General features: G+C 39.4%; 1 protein-coding gene across 1 annotated transcript in view; it reads left to right on the plus strand.

Moving 5' to 3' along the window:
* OTC (ornithine transcarbamylase) overlaps positions 1–24,845 on the plus strand; it is a 61,259-nt gene that overhangs the window by 16,130 nt on the left and 20,284 nt on the right. The window contains exons 4-5 of the mRNA XM_080794925.1: positions 6,422–6,509; positions 24,110–24,263. Coding sequence (XP_080651051.1) covers positions 6,422–6,509; positions 24,110–24,263 — 242 coding nt within the window. The remainder of the gene's footprint in view (positions 1–6,421; positions 6,510–24,109; positions 24,264–24,845) is intronic.

A 24,845-nucleotide genomic window follows, 5' to 3' on the forward strand; every position in this document is an offset into this window, starting at 1 on the left:
AATAACTGATCAGTTTTGCCATTCACATATAATGTGGTAGTTAAGCTATTAATAAAACCAAGAGGGAAGACTTAATAAGCCTTCGGGTGCAGACCCTGTGCCAAGTGTTCCACATTAATTATGGGGATTATCTCACTTAATCCTTATGACAATTCCATGAGGACAAGACCATTGAGGAAAACAGGCAGAAACGGGTTCAGGAAATGGCCCACAGACACATAGCTAATAAATGGCAGACCCGGGATTGGAAGCTATGACTAAATGTATTTTTTAAGTATCTAATTTAATTTGAACAGGTAATAGTCATATTTTATTCCAGTGAAATTGTTTCCACAGATGGCATTAAACATTTTGTTAGACGGTGGTTTTCTATATAGAAGCTCTCTGAAACAGGCACAAAATTGCAAACTGTAACAACAAATACATGAGAAAAGCAACATCTGACCATAAAAAGTTATGGTTCACAGAGTAGTCATCATTATCTTCAATAATATCCATGAGTCTAATTGTACATGGCACCCAGTCAAACTCAACAGGAGGAGACTCTGTCAGAGTAAGGAGTTGCTTTAAATGTTTACAGAAACAGTAAACCTCAACCAAAACCACAGCAGAGCATTTCTATAATGTTCATGTGCCTTAGCCGTTGTCCTTTGGCACAATTCTTCATCAAAACCTGTTATGTTGGTATTCAGAATGGAAGTAGGATGTAATTAAAACTGTCTATTCTTGCCTCAGATTTGTGCCAGCCTCCTCATAGGAAAGTCCTGGAGGATTCCATCCCCAGCCTGAGTGGCAGAGATACAACCGTATTTCTACTTATCTCAGAGGACAGAATAAAATTCGCCACTCAACTTAAGCCATACGAATTGCTCATGTAATATTTTCATTAAGGTGTAACATGCCTACCGAAAAGTGCGCAAATCCTGAAGTATAGAGTTCGATGAATTCTTACAGTAAACATATCCTTGTAATTAATACCCAGAGAGAGAAACAGGACATTAAGAGCACCCAGAAGCCCTCCCTTGTATCTCCTTCTAGTTGCTATTCCCCCTACCAAAGGGTAACCATGATCCTGGTTTCTAACACCACAGATACCTTTTGCCTGTGATGGAGTCATTCAGCATATGCTCTTTTGTGTGTGGTTTCTTTTGCTCGGCACTATGTTAGTGAAATGTACCGACGTCGCTGTGTGTAGCTGTAGATCATTTATTCCTCCCCCACTCTGTGTATATGCCTGCCAGGCAAACTGCAATTCTCCTGTGTGTCTACCGATGATTATATTCTTTTATTGCAAATTAATTGAGCAGATAGAGGGATACATTTATTAATCTCGGTAAGTGCAGTAGCTGATAGAAAAAACGCACAAGGCATCCTAAGAGAGGGTTCTTTTCATTATTTAACTTTGGCATTTCACTTTCAAGGAGACAGAGAAGCTGATGCTTTCCAAGCTATTTCAAATGTATCATCTTTATGAAGGTGACAATATAAAAAATCGTGATGCTATTCTGCAGGTATGAAAAAGAAGCACAGGGAAGCTCATGGCTGCCTTAGTTCTACCACCAAGAGCCCTCAGAGCCCTCACATTTCTAGTGCATGAATTCTATTTATACCTCTCCTTCCAAAGCTTGCACGGATCTGTGAGGGAAAGAGCAAAATCAGATGTACGCTTATTTTCCCAGGCAGAAACCAAGATATTAACAGAAGAAAATCTTTATTCAAAAATATCCCACACGAATGCATAAACAGATGACAGATAAAAGCAGACTTCCATGGATGAAGGGTGAAGAGAGAGGCGAACCCCATCCCTCTGCCCTCCTCTCCTCGGCAATGTTGGCTCCTGGAGGCTTCTCCAAATCCCTGATGCTCTCCAGAAGCACTTATCACCAGCCAGGTCCGTAAGCTGGCAAATGCTTGACCTGTGCTTTTAAACTGCGGTCTGAGGCTCCTTTCTGACCAGTGACCACAACTGCAGAGGAAATTCCTTCTCAGAGACAATGTCCCCCTATCTTATCTCCTTTGAGAACTGCTGAAGGCTTGGTCTCCCACCTCTTAACATTTTCTATAACCGCTCTCCCTACTCCTATCTCGAAAGTCCAGGCTTGATGTGAATCTTCTTTGTAGCTCGAAGAGGAAAGTGAAAAGGCAGCACCCTAATCCTGCATTGTTACAGCAAAATAACTTTTAGTCAAAGGAAGAGTATGACTTGGAGCAGACCTGCCAAGAGGTCTTAAACTGTTTCAAACCTCCCTCCATAGTTTCCAACCCTCAGTGACATTCAGTTCTGTACTAGGCATACAATAGGTGCACAATAAATACTTTCTTGGTAAATGTGCGGTGTTCAAATTTGTTTAGGTAATGTCCCCTGTTTAGAAACAGATTAAATACTCAAGAGTGATTATGGATTATAATCACTAAATTCCCATCAGCCCACTTCTCACATAATAGAAAATTCCGTTCTTTCTGCTAATAACACTAGGAGACGTTTGCAAGTGAAAAGAATGGGTCCCCTCCCTAGAGTCAAAATCCCTCCTACTTTCATTCAATAAGGATTTGTTGAGTCCTTACTACGTACCAGTATGCATTCTAGGTTCTTGAGAGTGATAAATCAGTGAACAAAACAGAGGAACATTCCTGCCTTCATTGAGCTTATGTTCTAGTGGGTACATAGACAATAAACAATAGACATAATAAATAAGTGGATGATACAGTATGTTGGAAACAAGGAGAAGAATGTTCCTGGAACTGAGGGCAAAACATCTACTCCATTATTTGAACTTGGCTTTTGCTCTGAGTGAAATGGAGAATCTTTGGAGGGTTGTTTTTTTTTAAAGACTTTATTTATTTATTTGACAGAGAGGGAGAGTACAAGCAGGGGGACAGAGAGCCAGATGCAGGGCTCAATCCCAGGACCCTGAGATCATGACCTGAGTTGAAGGCAGAGGCTTAACCCACTGAGCCACTCAGGCACCCCTCTTTGGAGGGTTTTGAACAGAGGGATATGATCTAACTTCCATTTTAAAAAGCTCTCTTGGATGGCTCTGTTGAAAATAAACTGCAGGGGTTGGGGGTGGAGACAAGATAGAAGCAGTGAAATCCATCAGTAGGTAGCATAATACATGGAGGCAAGGGCAGAGTGGTAGCAGTGGGAGGGGGAAGTGAGAGGGGTTGTGGATATGTTTTAAAGGGACAGCCAAAAGATTTCTGATGTATTGGGTAAGAGAAGAGACCTTAAGGATGACTTCAAGGTTTCTACCTGAGCAACTGTAAGCAGGATGGACCAGGTGGAGCAGGATGGAAGGGAAGATCAAGAGTTCAGTTTGGAAAGTATTGAGTTTAAGAAGTCTGTTAGATACACGAGCAAAGATGTTGAGAAGGCAGTTGGCTATTAGTTTGGGGTATGGGAGTGAGAATTATCCTAGAGATATTTGGGAGTCATCGCCATATAGATGGCATTTTAGGCCATGAGGCTGGATATGATTAGAAAGGGAATGAGTATAGATGGAGAGAAGAAGACCAAGGACTGGGCCTGAGGGACATCAAAGTTATAAAGATTGTCCTGGACAATGTGTGAAGAATTTTATCAAGGAGAAGATGGTGAACAACTTTGTTAAATGCTGCTAATTCAAGAAAACTGAGAACTGAAATGGCCATTAGATGTATCATTGGTGACTGATGAAAGGAGTTTTGGTGCAGTGTTGGGGGCGGGCAAAGTCTTACGGGGATAGGGAAATGAGAAATGAGAAAATGAGAAACTGAGAAAAGAGATGAGGGAAATGAGAAAAGAGAAACTGAAGAGAGAAAGAAAAAATAAGGTTTTGCTGCAGAGGGAGCAAAGAGTTAAAGGGTTACTTAGCAGGGGAAATAGGGACAAGAGGACATTTGCATTTGTTTTTTATTAATGAGTGAAAAAATGAGAAGAGAATTTTTATGATGAAGGTAACGTAAGGGAGAAAGGAAAGAATTGCTAGAGCAATGGTCTTGAGTATGCAAGGAGGCATGGTTTCTAGTACACACATAGGACATAAAAAGATCATCTATGCTTAATAGGAAGGAAAGCAGAATATATGGGTACAGATGCTGGCAGGTGGGGAAATGGGTGGTGGAATCTGGAAGTTCTCTGATTGCTACTGTTTTTTTAGTGACCCGTGAAGCAAGGTCACCAGCTGAGTGCGGGCTCTACTTTCCAAAACATATCAAGACTCCAATAACTTTGTCATCGTTTCAGGGGCTACCATCCTGGTCCAAGCTATCAGCTCTCACCCAAAGTTTTGCAAATGGGTCTAGGAACTGGTCTCCCTGCTTCTGCCCTTGCCCCACTACAGATGTTGTATTAAAACATAAGTCTACCATGTGACTCTTCTGCTCCAACCCTCTAAGGGCTTTCTGTCTTACTCAGACAAAAGTCAAAGTTGTTGCTTCCTCTCTACCTACCTTCTGCAACCTCACCTCCTACTACTCTCCTCCTCACATACTCTGCACCTCCCCTACCAATCTTCTTGTGCCTTGAACCCACCAGTCATGCTCCTTTCTAAGGACCTCAGGACATTCTCTTTCCACCATCTGGTATGTTTCAGTGTGGCTTCCTTGACCACATTCAAATTACAACTCATATTCCTTACATTCCCTATCCCCACCCCCCACTCTATTTTTCTTATGGCACTTATCAACATCTAACATACAACATATTTAATTAACTCATTCAGTCTATTATTTGTATCTCCCCATTTGGAATGTAAGTTCTATGTAATCAGGGACTTGTTACCTGTTGTTTATAATGCTTTCCCCAGTGCATAGAGTATCACTAAACACATGATTTTAGAATGAATGAATAAATTTCAGAACCATGCTGCGATGCCAAGGCCTATTATGATCACTCTACGGAGATGAATTGTGCCTTCCACCAAAATTTGGTTTGATTGTTGATGGTGAGGATGCCACACATGTATCAGAAGGGTATGAACAGGTTTGTTACTCACATAATGTGGCTTCCTGGGTAGGGTAGGACTGTGTCCCATGCTGGCCTTAGAGTGGCATTAGAGAGTGGAGAAATGATACTGGCCTGGATGTGGATAGGAGGTAAGGTTGGGGTGAAGATTTCCATGCACAGAGCAGGCCTTGTTTAGTTTGAACCTCCTGCTAGTGCCAAAGGAAGGAGCATGTGCACTTTCCTACTAGCTTGCCCAGATCCAGGGTAGAAAGAGAAGGAAGTGTGATGGTTGGCTTTACAACTGGTAGTAGTTAAACATCATAACTGGAGTCAGACTCTTTACTACAGGACCCATTGCAAGTAGGATCATTACTGTGTTTCATGTTGTCTGATTCTACCTGGGATGTAGCACAGCACATCTGCAAGGGATCTTTGGGCTCTAGGCCAGTTGCCTGATTTTCCAGATGAAGACTGAGTCCAGTTCCACTATATTGTCCTGTCTTTGCGAATTCCAATGTAAGTCAACTCAGGGCATGGCTCCCCTGTGGCAAACCCTAGGGCTACAAGTTCTTAAAAACAATCTTGAACAAGGTTTTAAGCTCTTGACTCTCAGAATCCCTGTCTCTAAAATTCTTATATAGAATATCTCCTGTACTTTTGTTAGAGTGAAGGTTTCAATGGAAGAATGTTTATTAAGTGTCAGCTTATGGTAGTGTTCTGTGAATAGCCATTGCTAGAGTCGGAACATAGTACCCTCTAGCTAAAAACCATTTGGTTTGGACATATTTAAGCCAACACTCTTAAACAGTATAAGATAGGTAGGATATAATTATTTCATTCCATTTCAGAAGGAACTACTTACTTCATTTCCTTTTTTTTTTTTTTGACCTACAAATTCTATCAAGGTATAAAATTGTCCCATTACCCTAGAAAGTTCACCAATGCTCCTTCCCAGCTACTCACCCTCTCCAGAAGCAACTGCATTTTTAAATTTCTGCCACTGTCTGGCAGTTTTGCCTGTTCCAGAACTTCATACAAATGGAATTATACATCATCTACTCTTTCGTATCTACTACTTCTTCCATCTGGCCTAATGTTTGTGAGATTGATCCATGTTGTATGTATTAGTAGCTCATTCCTTTTTATTACTGAGTAGTATTCCACTGTAATCCACAATATCCCACACTATAGTTTATTTTCCCATTTTCTGGGATGAATATCATCATATATTTTAAAGAACCAAAACCAGGCATGGCCTCCAAAAGGGAATGATGCCCCATTATTGTCAGGTTCTTAACAATAGGGAGGAGAAATGGGTACACATCTGAAGGAGAGTTGAGGGTACAGAATTCCCTAGCAGAGACGATAGAGAGCTTTAAAGATTTTGACTTTTCGATTGAGATAGTGCCAATTCCTCATAATTTTGTTTTCTACTTTGGTTCTTTTTTTTTTTTTTCAAAAGACTATTTTTTTTTTCTTTTTCTTTTATTATAGGCTTTGCACTTCTGGGAGGACACCCTTGTTTTCTTACCACACAAGACATTCATCTGGGTGTGAATGAAAGTCTCACGGACACAGCCCGGTTGGTAAATCTTCTCTTCAAAGCTTATTTCAGAAGTGGTGAATTTCAAAAAGAAAATATACTTCTCTTTAAATGAGAGTCCCCCCCTCCCCCCCCCCGCTCAGCATCCTTTGTACTGTTTTCTGTTTCCTCCTTTCTCTCTTTGCCTGATGTTCCGAATGCTTCTCCCTTCATCCTCCGGTCACTTTCTGTGGTTTAAGATAATTTTCTTCTTAGCAATTTGAAGAGATTACTGATTATAAAATTTCAAACTTAGGGAAACTTAGAAAGTGTCAAGTGTAACTCATATTTTACAGTTGAAGAAATAGATGTCCAGGGAAACTGACATGGTCAATGACTTATAACTAGTTAGCATCAGAGCAAGTAATACTATTAATAGCTAACATTTATTGAGCATTTAATATGTGTTAGGCATTGTTCTAACTCATTTAATCCTATAATAGCCCAAATAGATTGGCATAAAGAGGTGAAACAACTTAATTAGGAACGTACTAGCTACTATAATATAAAATCTCCAAATGTTGGTGGCTAACATAGTGTGGATATTCCTGATTGGTAAGACTAAAGAATTTATCTACCCCATTTGAATTGCTAAAGAGATTTGAAATAACTCATCTTTAAGCCTTTTAGTGACATTATTTCAGATGGGATAACGTTAGTATTAAGAAGTGCTGTGTTCATTTTCTGGATGCATGGAACTAAAAGAATAAGTAAACATAAATGAGTTTTTCTTCCAACTATGCTGCCACTGACTGGGATTACATTTGCCTAATAATTCTGGTTCCACAAAATTAAACTAAACTTGACTCAAAAGCAAATATTACAAGCAGGTTAAGGGATGAAGCCCAGGGCACATCCAGGGGAGAAGTTTTAGTGGGCATTCGCCACAGAGAACCAAGAGAACAATGGTGAGTAAGTCCCGTGTGAAGTAGTGGCTGGAAAAGAATAAAGCTAGAGGAACAGCTGAGCATCCAGTAAAGGGTTACAGAGTGCAGACTGGCTATGAGAAAGAGGTCAGGACCCAGAAATCAGTGGAGTGGGCAGGACCCTAAAAGTAATAGACAAATAACCAAGCATGGGTTGAAAGCTGAGAATGAGTATAAATGTGTTCTTTCTGTGCTCGCTCTCCACACAACAATTCCCACTGCAAGTCCTTAGCTAGAGGAGCTCTATGCAGATCCTGAGAAAAACAATCTGCTCACAACTTCCAACGTAATTGGAACCTTTTAGTCTATATAATTAGTTCCACTGCTACATGGATATATGGATACATAAATGTGGATCCATAGAATTAATTCTGATCATTCCATCTTACCCAAGAGTCTGAATAAAAATAATAGCTCTTCCCTAAAAGGTGGATTTCTTGTACTATTATATCAAAATCTTTGTAAAAACCTTAACAATTATATATTATTGGCCTAGTTTTATAGACAACAAAACCATAACTCAGAAAAGTAATGGAGCTTAGCAACTAAGTCAGCATTTAGATCATGCTTTTTTTTTTCTTTAAGGTGATGCTGTTTTGACTATTCCTACAACCTCTTATATATAACCCATAAGAGTGCCAGTGAAATACATTATGGAAAGCATTGGCTTGCATGTCATGAGTTCCCCAAGACCACCCCATGTTTGATGATTCACTAGGAGGATTCATGGACTCAGCATACAGTCATAATATTCACAGCTGTGATTTATTACAGTGAAAGTATACCAAGCACAATCAATGAAGGAAAAAGGCACATGTAGCAAGGTCCAAGGGAAACCAGGTGCAAGATTCCAAGAGTCCTTTCCCAGTAGAGTCACTCAGGACACCTTTAATTCCCTTAGTAACAAGTTGTGACAACGCCTGTGAAATGGTGCCAACCAGGGAAGCTCTTTAGAGACTCAGTACTCAGGGTTTTTATTGGGGGCTGTTCACATAGCACCCTCTGTTTGACATGTACCCAAACCCAGACTCTCAGAAGGAAAGCTGGTGTTCACTTTAAACCATATTTTTTGTAAGAAAAAAAAATTAGGCACAGTAAGCTACTGTTATCAGTCCTGGAAACCGTCTCCAAATCAAAGTTCCCAGATGCCATCCAAAGGCCAACATTACATGCAGGTCTTTCTTTAAAAAAAATTATTTAATTTAATTTATTTATTTGAGAGAAAGAGAGTGGGAGGGTGGGAATATTGAGAGGATCTCAAGCAGGCTCTGCTCCACCCTGAGCACTAAGCCTGACATGGGGCTTGATCTCACAACCCTGAGATCATAACCTGAACCAAAATCAAGAATCATATGCTTAACCGACTGAGACACCCAGGTACCCCCACGCAGGCTTTTAAAAGGCTTGAAAATTATAAGGCTTGAGATCTAGTCCAAGCTTTGCCACTTACCTATCACTGTGACTCATAAGTGAAAACTTCCCTGGATCTTAGTTTCCTTTTCTATAAAATGAGGGCTTTCTGATCCTTAAGGTGCAATTTACACTCTCCATTGCATGTGAATGGATTAGGTATCAAGTGGTGGTCCTTACACAGAGGTGTATCTCAGTGCAGAACTCTAGGCCCCACACTCAGAAATTTTAATTCTGCAGTGAGAGCTCAGATCATTTTCAGGAATCTATAACAAGCTCCTCAAATGATTCTGTTGCCTGGGTGGCTGGACCATACTTTGCGAAAACCTGAATTAGAAGGCTCTGTAGTAATCTTGGGGTATTGTGCTGTCAATCTATGCTAGAGTGTGAGTGAAGGGAATGGTAAAGAAGGGATAGCTAATAAAATATGTATATGGTTTCAAGATAACTGATTGTGAAGGGTACATTGATAATGGAGAAATAATGATTTCAGATTTGTTATTCTTAAAATATATGTGGGTACATTAGCAGAAGCAGAAAATTGAAAGGAGTTTCTGCTTTGGAGAGTAGGTGCTAGATTAGGTATTAGACATATTGCATTAAAGGCTGAACCTCCGATGCAAATGTCCACAAGCCACTGGAGATAGACCTTGGATGAAGCTGAGAGCTGGATAAATAGAACCATAAACTTGGTGGTAGAAAATGAGCTCCAGAATTTCCTTGTGGGAGAATTGCAGAAGGCTGAACCTTGAGGACAGGTGCAGTTAGGGAAGGCAGAAGGAAATACTTAGGGTACAAGGAGAATAAGCATAGTGCACCAACAGAAGAGGCTGAAATGAGCAATGGAGACGTCAGAAAGGGGGGCACAGTAGCTTCCGTGGAATCTTTCTTCTATGTACCCCATTACTGCTTAATCTGCCAAAATATCTGACAAACAAGATATGGCTGAAATTCAGAAATTCAATAAATCTAAATTGAAGAAGGCAAGAGAAATCCACTGCCTTTCACAGAAGCAATTGAACTGGAGAAGCAAGGAAGTGAATCTTAATGACATCTACCCTGCCAATATGCAGCATACAATCCATAGCAATTGCCTCCTTGCTTTTTGTGGAAGTCCAACTTTGTAAGATGCAAAGAGATTGGATGATGTTTAAATGACAGTGCTGGCCTTTTCAAATCAAGAAGATGGTGCACACCTGACACTGACAGATGGTATTGCATCTCAATCTGCCTGTCTGGCTAGTTTGGGGTTCTGGTGAAATGAAAACAGTGACTGCCCATTGATGAAAGGAGAATGTGAGGGGGAATACAGTGAATATGGCAACAAGAAAAAAAAAAGGCAAAACTGGGCTAGTCTCCTAAAAGCTGTTAAGTGCAATTTCCAAATTGTTAATTATTTAGTCAAATGATTTAATTATTTGTGTATACAAAAATATTTATTGAATGCCTAGTTTTTCTTCCAGGAATTGTTTCAGCACAGAATAAAATGCTGATCAAATCAAACAAAATCCTTGTTGGAAATTATATTTCAGTGGGAGGAGGCTTTCACTAAACAAAGCATGAATAGAACAGCAGGTTGGGATATATCCTATGATGCAGCAAAAGCAAGGTGATCTGTGGGTGGGGTGGGGCTGACTTTAGATAGTGTGGTCAGTAAAGGCCTCTCTCCAGGGAGATGACAGTTGAGAACGGACTGAAAAGGCAGAGGCAGGTATGCAAACCTGTGGGAAAAAGCACTACAGACAGGAAAAGCTGCTACAAAAGCTTAAGGCAAGAACAAGTTTAATGTATTCAGGAACAGAAGGACAGCAAGCAGTATTTTAAAATTTGCAAGTTTTAGATATTCAAATAATTTAAGAAGTACCCTTACGAGTTAGTCCTGTTTCAGCCACCAAAGAAAAGATGACCAGACCAAGAAGTACCTAAATACACATCCAAAATAAAACGTGTTGCTCTTTACTTTCTTGACTATAAGAATAAAACCTGTCCACTCTTCAAAATATTGTGGGTAAATTCTCCTTAGCTAAGTCTGAGTTCAGTATTGTGTAATCTGAGGGTGCTAATGGGGAATAGGGGCACACTGAGATGGAACTGTTGGCTGATATTGGGGAAGAGCTGGTGTGTCAGGGTCCCCCAGATCACCCCCAGGTTCAAGAATTCATTAGGAGGGGGCACCTGGGTGGCTCAGTGGGTTAAAGCCGCTGCCTTCGGCTCAGGTCATGATCCTAGCGTCCTGGGATCGAGCCCCGCATCGGGCTCTCTGCTCAACAGGGAGCCTGCTTCCTCCCTTCTCTCTCTGCCTGCCTCTCTGCCTACTTGTGATCTGTCTGTCAAATAAATAAATTAAAAAAAAGAATTCATTAGGAGGACTCATTCATAGGACACAACATATGGTCATACTAATGACTAAGATCCATTACAAAACAAAACAAAAACAAAAACAAACAAACAAAAACATATAAAACAAAAGCAGCAAAGGGAAAATGTACATGGGGCCAAGTCCAGGGGAGACCAGGCACAAGCTTCCAAGGGTCCTCTCCCTGTAGAGCCACATAGAACATGCTTAATTCCCCCCCAGCAATGAGTTGTGTTAACACATGCTAAATGTTGTCTATCAGGAAAGCTTGTTAGAGACACAGTGCCCAAGACTTTTATTGACAGCTGGTGACATGGGCACCCTCAGCAAACTCAAATTCTAGAATCCCAGAAGGAAGGGAAGTGTTCGGTATAATCCATAGTGTTTATACAATTTAGGCAGTGAGCCATCCTTACTATATCCAAGAATGGTGGAAACCCTCCAAAAGTCCAAGTTCCCAGATGCCAGCCAAGGGCCAACCCTGTAAGTGGGCATTTCAAAGACAGCCATCTCAGGACTGCTGTGTTAACTCATGTTTTGCACCACTGGGCTCTCATCTCTTATGGATTTTGCTAAATGTCCTTCACCCAGATACACTCTAACTGGTAAGGGAGTATATATTGTACCCATTGAAGGACAGCCTCAAGACTCGAACTGTTTCCTCAGTTCAGTGTGGATCCCTATGGGGCCAAGCTCCCAATAGACAGAATTAATCATCGCTCACTTCCCTCTTTTGAAAAATCTCTCTTAGTAATTCTTTTCCATCCCCTAACATATCACAAGACACACAAAATACATATTCTTTCATTTAAATTTGCTTCAGACTTGAGGGTGTTTTCAGATTTTGTCACTTCTCTGGTACTCTACTGGGGTTAAGAGTTGGGCAGTCTATTTTTGCCTTCACTCTGGCCTTATCCTTTTAGACATAACACCAGAAGTGACACCTTAGCATGACTGAGATCATGGATTCCTTGGAAGTTTAAAATTGGATGGAACTTCACCACGGCAGTAGGACATTATCTCTCCAGGTTCAAGGCTTTCTGCGTCTTCCATGATGACGGCTTGTTGGTGCCTAATGCTCTGAGTCCACAATTGAAAGGGGCATAATAGCTTTACCCTCATTTTCGCTTTCATACAGCACCTAGTGATGCAGCTTCAGGAACGATGTGTATGAAAGGCTCCATAGAAAACCAGCGTAATCTTGTTCTACTCTAACTACTTTCCCTATAGGTGTAATTTACTTATGGTGGAGATTGCTAAAACGTGTTTCACCAATGTAAAACTAGTAGAAAAGAAAATCAGCAGAAACCACTGTATTCGTTTCTTAGGGCTGCCATACAAATGACCACAAACTTGGTGGCTTAAAACAATAGAGATTATTTATTTGCTCACAGTTCTGGAGGTTAGAAGTCCAAAATCAAGGTGTCAGCAAAGACATGCTGTGTCTGAAGGCTCTGGGTAGAACCCTTCCTTGCCTTGCCTAGCTTCTGAAGGCTTTTGGCAATCCTTGGTGTTCCTTGGCTTGTAGCTACATCCCTCCAAATTCTGCCTCCATGTTCAACTGGGCATCTTCTCTGTATGTCTGTATCCCCTCCCCTTTTTATGAGGACATTGGTTATTGGATGTAAGGCCCACCCTATTCCAGTATGACCTCATCTTAACTCATTACTTCTATGAAGACCCTATTTCCAAACAAGGTCACATTTTGAGTTTCCAAGTGGATATGAATTTAGGGGACACCATTCAACCCACTACACAATCACACATCCACATGCCCCTGCAACAGCATGGAAAGGTTTCAAATCCTTGTCATTCTGACAGCTCAAATAATAGAAGTTACAGAGGGATTTGTGGATGGGACACAGTCCTCAAGAGATGGAGTGAACCACTGCCATGTTGAAAGGAATGTTTTTAAAAAGCTGGAAAACTCTTATTGAAGGTATTTATATGAGTGATATTAAGACTGAAAAAGGCAATCTTTCTTAGATTTCTTACTAAAATGTTCTAAAATATTACACCGAATTGGGTACTAATAAATTGATGTATCTATAGATGGAAAATATGATATCTCCATGAATCTTTACAGAGATCACCAAAAAGCTAGCAGGCATGGCCGTTGTATGTCCTTGGGTAAATGGTAACAAAATTCAGTCCTTCACAACATGAACTATGACTCTTCATAGTATAGAGGCAGTTTGCCACAGTGGAAATTGCAGGGGCTTTGAAACAGGGTTGGGGTTGGGTTGAAGTCACAACTCATACCACACTGGACTAGTTGCTTCTGAGTCAGGTTCCTCAGCTGTAAAGTGGAGATACAAACACTTATCTCAATGAATTACATGAGGATGAATGAGATAATGCTTATAAAGGACAGGCACACAGAGTAAATTCAAGTAATATTGATTGAACCAAGTTATGGCCTGATTCAATCTCAGGAAAGCTCTGATTTAATTTGAGACATCACCGTGGTCTCCTAGTCAGCTTACAGTGACCCAAGGCTGAAATTCCTATGACACATTTTGAGGAGGTCATTCTCAATGCCATCATGCCCTACCCATTTATCCCCAAGGTCCTCAAAACTAGGCACTAATACCTAAGTCAAAGCAATCTGGCCATTATAAAAGCTTTCATGAATAAATTGCATGTAGCAATTATTCAGCATCCCTGGATTTCTTCCAACACCAGCCCATTTGAGAGGAGCCCATCTGGGTTTGTTAAAGGTATTATTTTATGTCCTCATTATTCTTATATTGATATAACTAAAATTATAACCTGGGTAGAGATAACAGAGCACTGGAATATTCTCCCTCCTGGAGGGGGACTCAGTTAACCAGTTTATTCCTTGGCCAATTTACATTGGGGAGAAAATCTATACCTCCTCTAAGGCCTTGGCCTGCTTCAATAAAAAATAAAAATAGGGACTATCCATTTTTAAGAATTATAGATTTCTCTGTGGCATTATGCACAGCCAAAAATTCCTCCCATTGCTTGCCAGTCAGCTATTCCATTGACTGGAGGTGTCACTGATAACAAACTGGAATTTAGGGGGCACACAGTCTGATTCAAGGCAGGATAATGACAAAAGGAAGAATGTGGGGCAGGACCCCATGAGAATACAAGTTCTGTTCGCCTTTGGCTTTTGCAACACATTCACCACGTTCCAGTAAGTTTAGGAACAACTCAACTTCTAACAGCATCAGGATTATTGTATGATTGTCCATCTCACCAATATCCACGCTTGCTCGTAAGATCTGGCCCAGGACACTCCTGGTGTTTTCTTTTCTGTTTTGTTGGTTGTTTTGTTTTGACGTCTGTTCACCCAACCACAAAGACTCTTCAGGGGCTTTCCTGAGGCCATGGGAACTTTGCTTATGGTATTGTTTTGTTTTGGTTTGGTTTGGTTTTCTGGGGGTTTTAATTAATTCCTAAAAAAGTTCTGATCTTATACCAAAGGATAAAATATCGACGAACCATGAAAATTCAAGGTTGGAAAGGTCTTTATGGGTTATTTAGATCATCCATCCTTTTCATGCCTCCTCCACACCGTTTCTTTAGAGTTTCTTTTGAGTTTGCATGAAAATATCCGCCATCAGGGTATGCTATATACCGTGCAATCTTGTTTCATTTTTATGCAGTCTGACTGTTCTGATGAGAGTTTATACAAACTGCCTGAGAGTTCTCTTCTACATTAACTTGAAATTGGTCGTTATGACTCTTGTCAATGTTCTTCTGTTCTTTCATGTCTCTATAAACTCATGTATTTTAACATATTCAAAGGCTTCAATTCATTGCAGTTATTATTCCTATTGTTGCTCAAATTATTTGGCCAGTGCGATCTGTCCTCAAGTTGGCTACTGGGTCGTTTTGACCTAACTCTCTCAGGATTTAATAACTCCCTTGCTTTTCGATATGGCAAAATGTTCCAGGCTCATCCTGTACATTTCTTTACTTACCAAAGCCACAAATTAGCCATTGCTCTAAGAAGCCTTAATTTATTCTCAATTACTTTCAAAATAGTGTTTGGAACAAATGTTCTTTTTTTGAAAGGTATGAGGTGTTTTTTTCCTGGTTATTACAGTAATCATCTTTTTCGTAGACAATACTAAAAGAGTTATAAAAATATAGACAGAACCACCAATACTGCCATCATCCTAAAATAATGAATGTTAATATTTTATCTCCTGAACCATCTCTCCATTTAAAGTCCTAGTCCTCTTTTCCTAGGAGAAGAAGTGATGGGGATAAGTATAGGGGGAATAAACCACATTTTAAACATTCAAGTAAAATCAAGTTGAATAAATGTTTTAACTTATGGATTATTTTTTCCAAACCCTAATATTGGCCATCAAACATCCAGAGGAAACTGATGCACGTGAGAAACTTTAAATTTGGGTAATTTGGATTTTGTAAAAGCTGTTTTGTTACCATCAGTGACAGAGGCCCAAGATTGTCTACAAAGCTGCAGGAATCCACCAGATGGTGAACAGAATTCTATATATTCAATGGAAATGAAAACTGACAAAAATCAAGTCATTATAGAGCTAGAGAGAGTATTTTAACTTCTCAGCCTTTCATTTGTAGCACATATAACTCGGCTCTTACAATACTTAAAGCTGGGGTTTTAAATTGATGGAGAGGCATAGAAAGCTCAAATTACTGTTAATGGCTCTGTAAGTCCAGCTCTAGTTACAGCTTTGCCATTGTTTCCAGTGAAAAGGTTATTTTGTTTTGTTTTGTTCTTTAAAGATCTTTAGTAACCTGGAAGAAGAAAAATAAGAGTGGTAATTTCTTTATGATTTATGGCAACTTTAAAACATTAAGTAGAAAGCAGCATTATTAACTAAAAAATAGAACAAGTAACTAAAGGTCTTTAATATCTTTGTTTCCATAAGTGATTCCAGTGTGAAAACAACCTGGAAACTGTTCCTTTTCCCCTTCTATCATTAATTCATCTTCAGCTTCTGTGGTAGAAGGATCAAAGTGGCATTTTCTATCAAGTTTCATCATACTCCCTTTTGCCCATAGATGCTTTAATCTCCAAGGGGCTTTTTTTAAATAATTTTTTAATTTTTTTATAAACATATAATGTTTTATTAGCCCCAGGGGTACAGGTCTGTGAATCGCCAGGGGTAAATGAATTTCAATAGGCCTTTCTCTCAAGCAGATAAAGAAATAGCCAGAAAGCCCATGAAGACATATTTTGCATCATTAACCACTGGATTAATGCAAATCAAAGGGGTTTTCTGAGCCTAAAGCCATAAACCCTATTTTTTGTACTTTGTTGACATCCCGAAATATTAATCTTATGAATTTATCAAGCACTTAGCATTCCTTTAAACATAAAATAGCTAACATTCCTTGGTGGTTCTCAAAGTGTGGTCCCCAAGCCAGCAGAATAAGCTGTACCTGGGAGTTTGTTGGAAATGCAAGTTCTTTGGGGACCCAACCCACACTTACTGAATCAGAAACCCAACTGACTGCATTTCAACAAGCCCACCTGGTGATTCTGATGTGTGTTCAAGTTTCAGAACAACTGCTTTAAACAGTCACATACTACTTAACCAATAAGTCAAATACATATTAACTGAACAAAACAAGTCTCCTCAACCATTTAAACAGATTGCAAACTTAAATCAAATGCTCTTAAACATTTAACTTAATCACAAGCCTAGTGTTTTGGATTTCCCTGGATGCTCTAAACATTTTGAAAAAGGAAAAGATACATAAAAAATAGCCCATTGATTACAGAGCTGATTAATATTTGAACAACAGAACTGGGCACCATGCTATTAATATCATAGATGTTGCTCTACATTCCTAACCCTACTTTTATTCTTATCTTTTATGGCCTTGGAATTGAAACTTCTCTACATTGCTGGTTTGTCAGGAATTCTACAAAAGACTACTTTGATACCTTTTCAGAACTTACCTCTGTAATTCTACCAAACCGGAAAGGGGGAAAAAAAAAAGAGCATCTCAGGAGGCTAGGAATGCAGGTTAAGTGGATTGCTGAACACTCAGTTTTGGTTGGGTTGTGGCAATGGTTGCTAAGGTCAAGATGAACTAAACTCACATGGCTGGCCACTAGGCTGAATATATTTTTAGCACATCACTTTCACTTTTTATCATGGATCTATATTGGTTTCCTATTGGTGCCTTAACAAATTACCATACACTGTGATTTCAAACAACACAAATTTATTATCTTACACTTCCGGAGGTCAGATGTCTAAAATGAGTCCACAGCGTTGTGTTCCTTTTGGAGGCTCCAGGGGAGAATCCAAGTCCTCACCCTTTCCAGCCTTCCTCCCTCTTCAAGAAGCTAGCATCTTCTCTCTTTCCTGATCTCTTGCCTCTCTCTTAGGAGGACCCTTGTAATTACATTGGGCCCGCCCCAGGATAATCTTTCTGTCTCAAGATCCTTAATTAATCCTATCTACAAAATTCCTTTTGCTATCTAAGGTAACTTAATCACAGGTTTTGAGTACCGGACATGGGCATGTTTGGGTGGGGGGCATAACTGCATATACCATAGGACCCTGATTTTAGTTTTTTTTCATATAGATTCTGACTTTTTACAGAAATTAAAAGATAAGGTATCTTTTAAGTTTTATTTTCTTTGTTTTTCATCTCTGGCAGACCCACTGTAATGTCTTCATGATATATTAACCTGGCCTGGTTTGGATATTTTAAAATATATGCCTTTCTTAATGACATTGTTTTATAATTAGTCAGGTCATCAAGAAGTTTTATTCCCAGGGAGGCAGGAACGTGAGGCTAAAAATTTAGATTCTTCTTCAGGACCGTTAGCTAAGTTATTTTGGAATAAATGGTCATGTCATCTTTCTAATTGGAAATTGTATATGGCAACTGGTGCTAGTTAACTGCTAGACTCCTTTTCTACTTCACTTTCTATAAAACCACAAATGGTGACGGCATCTGCCCATTTGTGTTATGGTTTCTACCATTTCTAGGAATTTGGCTTCTAAGTTAATGTAATTCTTTGTAATTTACACACATTATAAATGGTATGTATCTATGCTTTATAAACAGAAATATACTAATGAATCATTGAACACTACATCAAAAACTCATGATGTACTATACAGTGGCTAACTGAACATAATAAAAAAGAGAAATTATACTTAACAATAACCCACAAAAGATCTATCTGTATATGTAGATATATACAAATACTTTCTTACTTAGTAAATAAATTCAAATGTACATGGTAATAGCCATTCTTCACTGATGCTACAATTATGTTTTTGTACATTTTCTTTGCATTAACTCTTTATTAGCATGATGGACTTTTAGAGGCACAAATTATTTTATTTGATGATTTTTGGTACTATAAGTGACCACAACTTGACAAATGGGAGCTTCTTCAAGTTGATTTTTTTTTTTCCTTTTAGCACCGCCTCTGCCATTTTATTTATTTATTTATTTATTTATTTATTTATTTATTTATTTATTTTTCTGCCTCTGCCATTTTAAAATCGCTTTTGTTTCCTGGAAACCACAGGGTGTTATAGACCTGTACTGATTTTGTCCAGCCCAAGGACATGGAATCAACTATCCTGTAATAGTTTCTCTTTCCCCCTTCTTTTTAAAAAAAGATTTCGTGTATTTATTTGACAGAGATAGAGATACAGTGAGAGAGGGAACAGAAGCAGGGGGAGTGGGAGAGGGAGAAGCAGGTTTCCTGCTGAGCGAGGAGCCTGATTCGGCGCTGGAGCCCAGGACCCTGGGATCACGACCTGAGCTGAAGGCAGACACTTAAGGACTGAGCCACCCAGGTGCCACTCTTCTTCTTCTTCTTTTTAATAGAACAATATTAAGACCAAATTCTGGGCACTAGGGATACTTATAAGTGCTGAAAGGGAAAAGATTATAGCTATTGCAGCTGCCATTGGACTGTTCCTGGTAGTGACTGAGCTGAAAAGAAAAGAAATACCTCTTTTTTTTTTTTTTTAAAGATTTTATCCATTTATTTGTTTAGAGAGAAAGAGAGCAAGTTGGGGGGAGGGGGAGAAAGAGAGAGAATCTCAAGCAGATTCCACACTATGTGTGGAGCCAGAGGCAGGGCTTGATCTCACAACCCCAAGATCATGACCTGACCCAAAATAAAGAGTCAGCCACTCAACCAACTGAGCCACCCAGGCACCCCCAAAATGCCTCTTTTATAAGTGTATAAGATCTTGTTCTTTCCAGTATAGCATATCATGTTTTTAGCTCTTATTTTTCTTATACTATAGGATTCTGAGACTACTGAGACTTTCTGCCTCTCCATTGTTCCATCCCACAGCAGAAGATCCCACTCTCTTCCCACCTCCTCTTTCTATTTTTGAGAACAACCGTTCTCAGTCTTGTTGTCTTCATATTGGAATAACTTGGTAAGCTTTAAAAATATCGATGTGAATCTTCCACCATATCTCTGCTTTAACTTTCCAAAGGGCAGAATATGGCTTCAGGATTTTTACAGCTCCATAGGTGATCCTAATGGGCAGCCAAGGTCAAGAACCTCTGTCCTAGGAGGTGTTGGGCAATCTCAGTAAAGCAGGCTAGGTACTCTCCCATAAGATTCTACCATATAGGTTCCTGAGGCATCAACTTCACATTATAAACAGGTCAAGTAAATGCATGTTTGTCTTTTGGATGTTTTGCTTTGAGAGCTCTTGGAATTGTTCAAGGGAGGGAACCACAATTGCCCTTTTTCAATCATCTTGAAATCTTCATGTCCATAGGGCATTGACTTCTCCAGCTGTTCCCCTCACGTCTCCCTCTTTCAGCTTCATCATTCTTCATTCTTTCTAACCTTGCTCTAATTACTTCAGTTTGCAAGGCCTTGGTTTCCTCATCTATGAGGTTAAGATAACATTTATATATAACACACACTAAATCTAGCAAAACTGAACAATACATTGTAAAATTCTTGAAACCTTAAGAGGTTGGAAGGGCGCCTTGGTGGCTCAATAGATTAAAGCCTCTGCCTTCAGCTCAAGTCACAATCCCTTTGGGCTCTCTGCTCAGCAGGGAGCCTGCTTCCCCCTCTATCTGCCTGCCTCTCTGTCTACTTGTGATCTCTGTCTGTCAAATAAATAAATAAGATCTTAAAAAAAAAACCTTAAGAGGCTGGAGACCTATGGTTCTAGCTCACTAAAATTATTTGAAAAGCTACAATATAGGTAAAATAAGGTCAACTGCAATGGTTAATCCAGATTGTTTTTTTTTTTAAATCCTATTTGTACACAGTTTAGGAAGTGATGCATATTTAAAGAAGTCCTTTCCAGTCAAACACTCCTCCACCTCTCTCTCTCAGGATTTTAGGTATCATAAAATTAACCAATTCTTCTGAAATAGGGAACTGATAAGTGATTACAGTTATAAACCTTAGTGGGATATCTACCTCCATCTAAGTGACTTCATCATGATAGAGTTAAAAGCCTGCATTCCATACCATGAAGCATCAGTATATCTGTACTGGGGAGGGAATTTTTATTAAGATCTTGAAGAAAGGAAGAAGATTTAAAATTCTTTTAACATAAAGCTTATGCCTTAGGACAGTGGTTCTCAACATTTGTAAGGTCATCTGAGTTACCTGGGAAACCTGGTAATACTACAAAGACCCAGATTTCCCCCCTATTTCAGGAGCTTGGGGCTCTGTAGTTTATTAGTTCTTTATTTAGTTCTGATACACACCAAAGTTTGGGAACCATTGCCATAGGTCATCAGATGGCTCAGGGCACCTGGTTATTCTAACAAGGGAGGCCTTAATGGAGTGGATTATTCATTTCTTAGGATTTGAGATGCCTTTTTCCTTCAATTGAGCTAGAAAGCACTCTCTGCCAGAGATTAGGGACAAAATCCTATTTTTGTGGGCTGCCATTTCTTGATTTTTTTTTTTTCTTTTGCCAGGTTAGGGTTCTAAGAAATGAATGGATGGTACTTTTAAAACTTTAGTGGCCTCAATTCTGTCTCTATTAGGGATCTCAAACTTTAATATACAAATTAATCACCTGGAAACCTTATTAAAATGCAGCTTCTGATTCGGTAAATTTGAGTGGGGCCTGTGATTCTGAAATTCATCCATCCTTCCTCTCTCCCTTCCTCTCTCTTTCCCTTTCTTTTTTCCTTTTCTCTCTCTCTTTCTCTCTCTTTCTTTCTTAAGTTGGTGTGTTTGGTTTTGATTTTAGCCATTTGAATGGGCGTAAATTGATACCTCATTGTGGTTTTTATTTTTTGCATTTCCCTAATGATGAGTGATGCTGAGCATCTTTTCATGTGTCTTTTGGCCATCTGTATGTCTTTAGAAAAATGTCTATTCAGGTCCTTTGCCCATTTTTAAATTGGATTCTTTGGGGTTTTTTTGTTGAGTTGGAATTTCTTTTGACATGGTAATAATATCTACTACTTACTGATCTCTTACTATGAATAAGACATCATACTATTCCCTTTAAATAGGTAATCTCATGTAATCCTCACAACTCAATAGGATAGATATTACTGTTGTTGTTTTAGAGATGAAGAAACTAAGTCACAGAGAAATTAAATAACATTTCCAAGGTCACACAGCTCGTAAGTTACAGAATCAGAACAAGAACCCCAATGGGTACTTTATAATCATAATTATATTTACTCTAACTACTACTATGAGTGGCTTTCGAAATTCTTTTGTCATTAAAAAAAGATTCTTTAAAACTGAAATGGTTAGAAGCCTCTATTGTAGAGGTTTCCCTTTAAATAATAAGAAAATGAGATTTTAAACCAAAGGCCACCCTTGCTAGTTTTGTAAGGCTGAAGCTTTAGCTGAGGAAACACCATCACTCTGATGCATGGAAAAAAATTAAAATATGGATCCCAGGCTTTCTTTCCCGATATTTACACATGCAAAGTTGAGGAAATGTGTTTTAACAGTAAGAACATGGACTTTTTAAAAGATTTATTTATTTTTAAAAAAATTATTTTTATTTTTATTAAGTTTAATTAGCCAACATATAGTACATCATTAGTTTTTGATATACTGTTCAATGATTCATCAGTTGGGTATAATACCCAGTGTTCATCACATCACTAGCTCTCCTTAATACCCATCACCGGGTTACTCCATTCCCCCACCCCCCTCCCTTCTGCAATCCTGTTTGTTTCCCTGAGTTCAGAGTCTTTCATTGTTGTCTCCCTCTCTGATTTCTTCCCATTCAGTTTTGCCTCCCTAGGAACAACAAATGTTGGCGAGGATGTGGAGAAAGGTGAACACTCTTATACTCTTGGTAGATTGATTTATTTATTAGAGAGAGAGAAAGGGAGAGAAACAAGTGGGGAAGAGGTCAGAGGGAGAAAATCTTCAAGCAGACTCCCTGTGGAGCAGAAAGCCTGACACAGGGCTCAATCTCATGACCCTGAGATCATGACCTGAGGGGAAAGCAAGAGTCACTCAACCAACTGAGCCACCTAGGGGCCCCAAGAACATGGAGTTTTGACTTAAATTGACTTTGGTTTGAATATGAGCTCCTCCAACTTACTTAGCTGTGTGGTCTGGGGCAAGTTACTTAACCTCTTTGTGTCTTAGGTCCTTCAGCTATGAAATGAGAATAATAACATTCACCTTTCTCTGTGCTATTCGAATTCATGGCCCTTATTTGGTTTGCCTTGCCTTTTTAGTGGATTTTTGTGTTTACCATGCCGAACACTTTCTGTCTTTTTTCAGAGATGCTGATAGCTATGTAGGGTGCAGGGACAAGGGTTGAATGCCTTCTAAGGCTCAGCCCCTACAGAAGTTTATTGTGGATTGTGTCATTCAAGTTCATGCAGAAGCAGACTCCAAAATGAAATTAGACTTGCAAGAGATTGATGGGGGAAACAACTGTGAAGAATGAAGGAAGGAGGAAGCAGAAGCAGGCAGGGAAAGCCTTCAGACCACAGTGCAGGTCCTACCGTATTGAAGGAAGAAGAGGGAGGAAGGAGTAGGGTAAAAAGAACCTGAGACTACAGCAGAGGTCTGAGAAAGTCTTGGCCAGGACAATGGGGAACCTCAGAGCAAAGACTGCCCATTGGAGCAGTCCCATGTCAGGCAGACTAACTCAACTCTGGTGCCCCCACTCTGCTCAGCCATTGGCTGGGAATATAATATGGGGGGAGTGTGGCCTTAGTGGAAACACTACAGTGTATCCCCAAAGGGCAGCAGCTGGGGGTTGTCGGCTAATGGGACTCCTCCCAGAAGGTTCTTTCTTGTGCGGCAACCTGTGTGTGCAACATTCATGGCTGCCACGCATGTACTTTCAATTTTACATTGAAAATGTATATATGTCTGTGGGATGACATCAAAGAAAATGAGCCACATGCCAGACCATTAATGTCACTCTATACCTTGTTTTGGTCTTGTTCCTTTTAACTTTACCAACTGTCCCTTATCAATTATAATTCATTGTCATAACTTGCTAGGCCCACAATTGACTTCTTACCCCTGTAAAAAACAGTAAAATCAGTGGTCACTGGATGAGATCAGTGGAACATCTGGCTCCTATAATGGCTACATGTTTAATATTAGCTTTTTTTTTTTTTAGATTTTATTTATTTATTTGAGAGAGAAAGAGGTAGTATGAGAGAGAGAACATGAACAGTGGGAGGGGCAGAGGGATAGGGACAAGCAGACTCCCCAGTGAGCGGAGAGCCTAAGGTGGGGTTGGATCTCAGGACCCTGGGATCATGACCTTAGCCAAAGGCAGATGCTTAACTGACTGAGCCCCCCAGGTGCCATAATATTAGCTTTAAAATCTGTCATGTTAAGTAGCTATAACTTTGTAACAATTCTAATTTATTAGCATTTCTTATTCCTGTTTAAGATCATGTTTAAAGAAGGAATTATTAAGCATAATTAACTTAGATTGTCTTTTCTTGGTCTCCTGCAGTGTGTTGTCTAGCATGACAGATGCAGTGCTGGCTCGAGTGTACAAACAATCAGATCTAGATATTCTGGCTAAAGAAGCATCCATCCCAATCATCAATGGGCTGTCAGATTTGTACCATCCTATCCAGATCCTGGCTGATTACCTCACGCTCCAGGTTGGCTTATTTCTTTGCCTTACATAAAAGCAAAATAAATAAATTGTTCCCAACTAGCTCTAAATGGAACCATTTAAATCACGGTATTGGTGTTTTGTTTTCAAATATCATTTTGGCAAAGAACTAGAGCATATGTGTGAATGCTAGATCTCCAAAGGAGACAGGGCATTGTTAAAAACAGATCATCAGATCCTTCTTTTTTTTTTTTTTTCATCAGATCCTTTTATTCTCAACTCAATTCACAACCTCTTTTAGTCCCATCCCCCCATCCCCTCTTCTTTCAATCGCTATTTTCTGGGGACATATTTAACACAATAGAAGAACAGAGAATGCTGGAGCATACAGAATGGAAATGTTTTATGTAATCCTACATACATCCGGCTCTGTGGCTTGGGAATGAAGACTGGTTGAGTATGCTTTGAATATTCAAAATGGTCCACTACCAAATCACTTTCTGAGAGGGAGGCCATTTTCTATCATTTTAATAAACTGATTGCTTGAGACTGGAGTTAAGAACATGTAGAATTTATAGAACTGAGGCAAAATTAGCCATGTCCCCTTAAATTAGAAACTTGAATAACT

This window comes from Martes martes, assembly GCF_963455335.1.
Source record: "Martes martes genome assembly, chromosome: X".
Classification (NCBI taxonomy): domain Eukaryota; kingdom Metazoa; phylum Chordata; class Mammalia; order Carnivora; family Mustelidae; genus Martes; species Martes martes.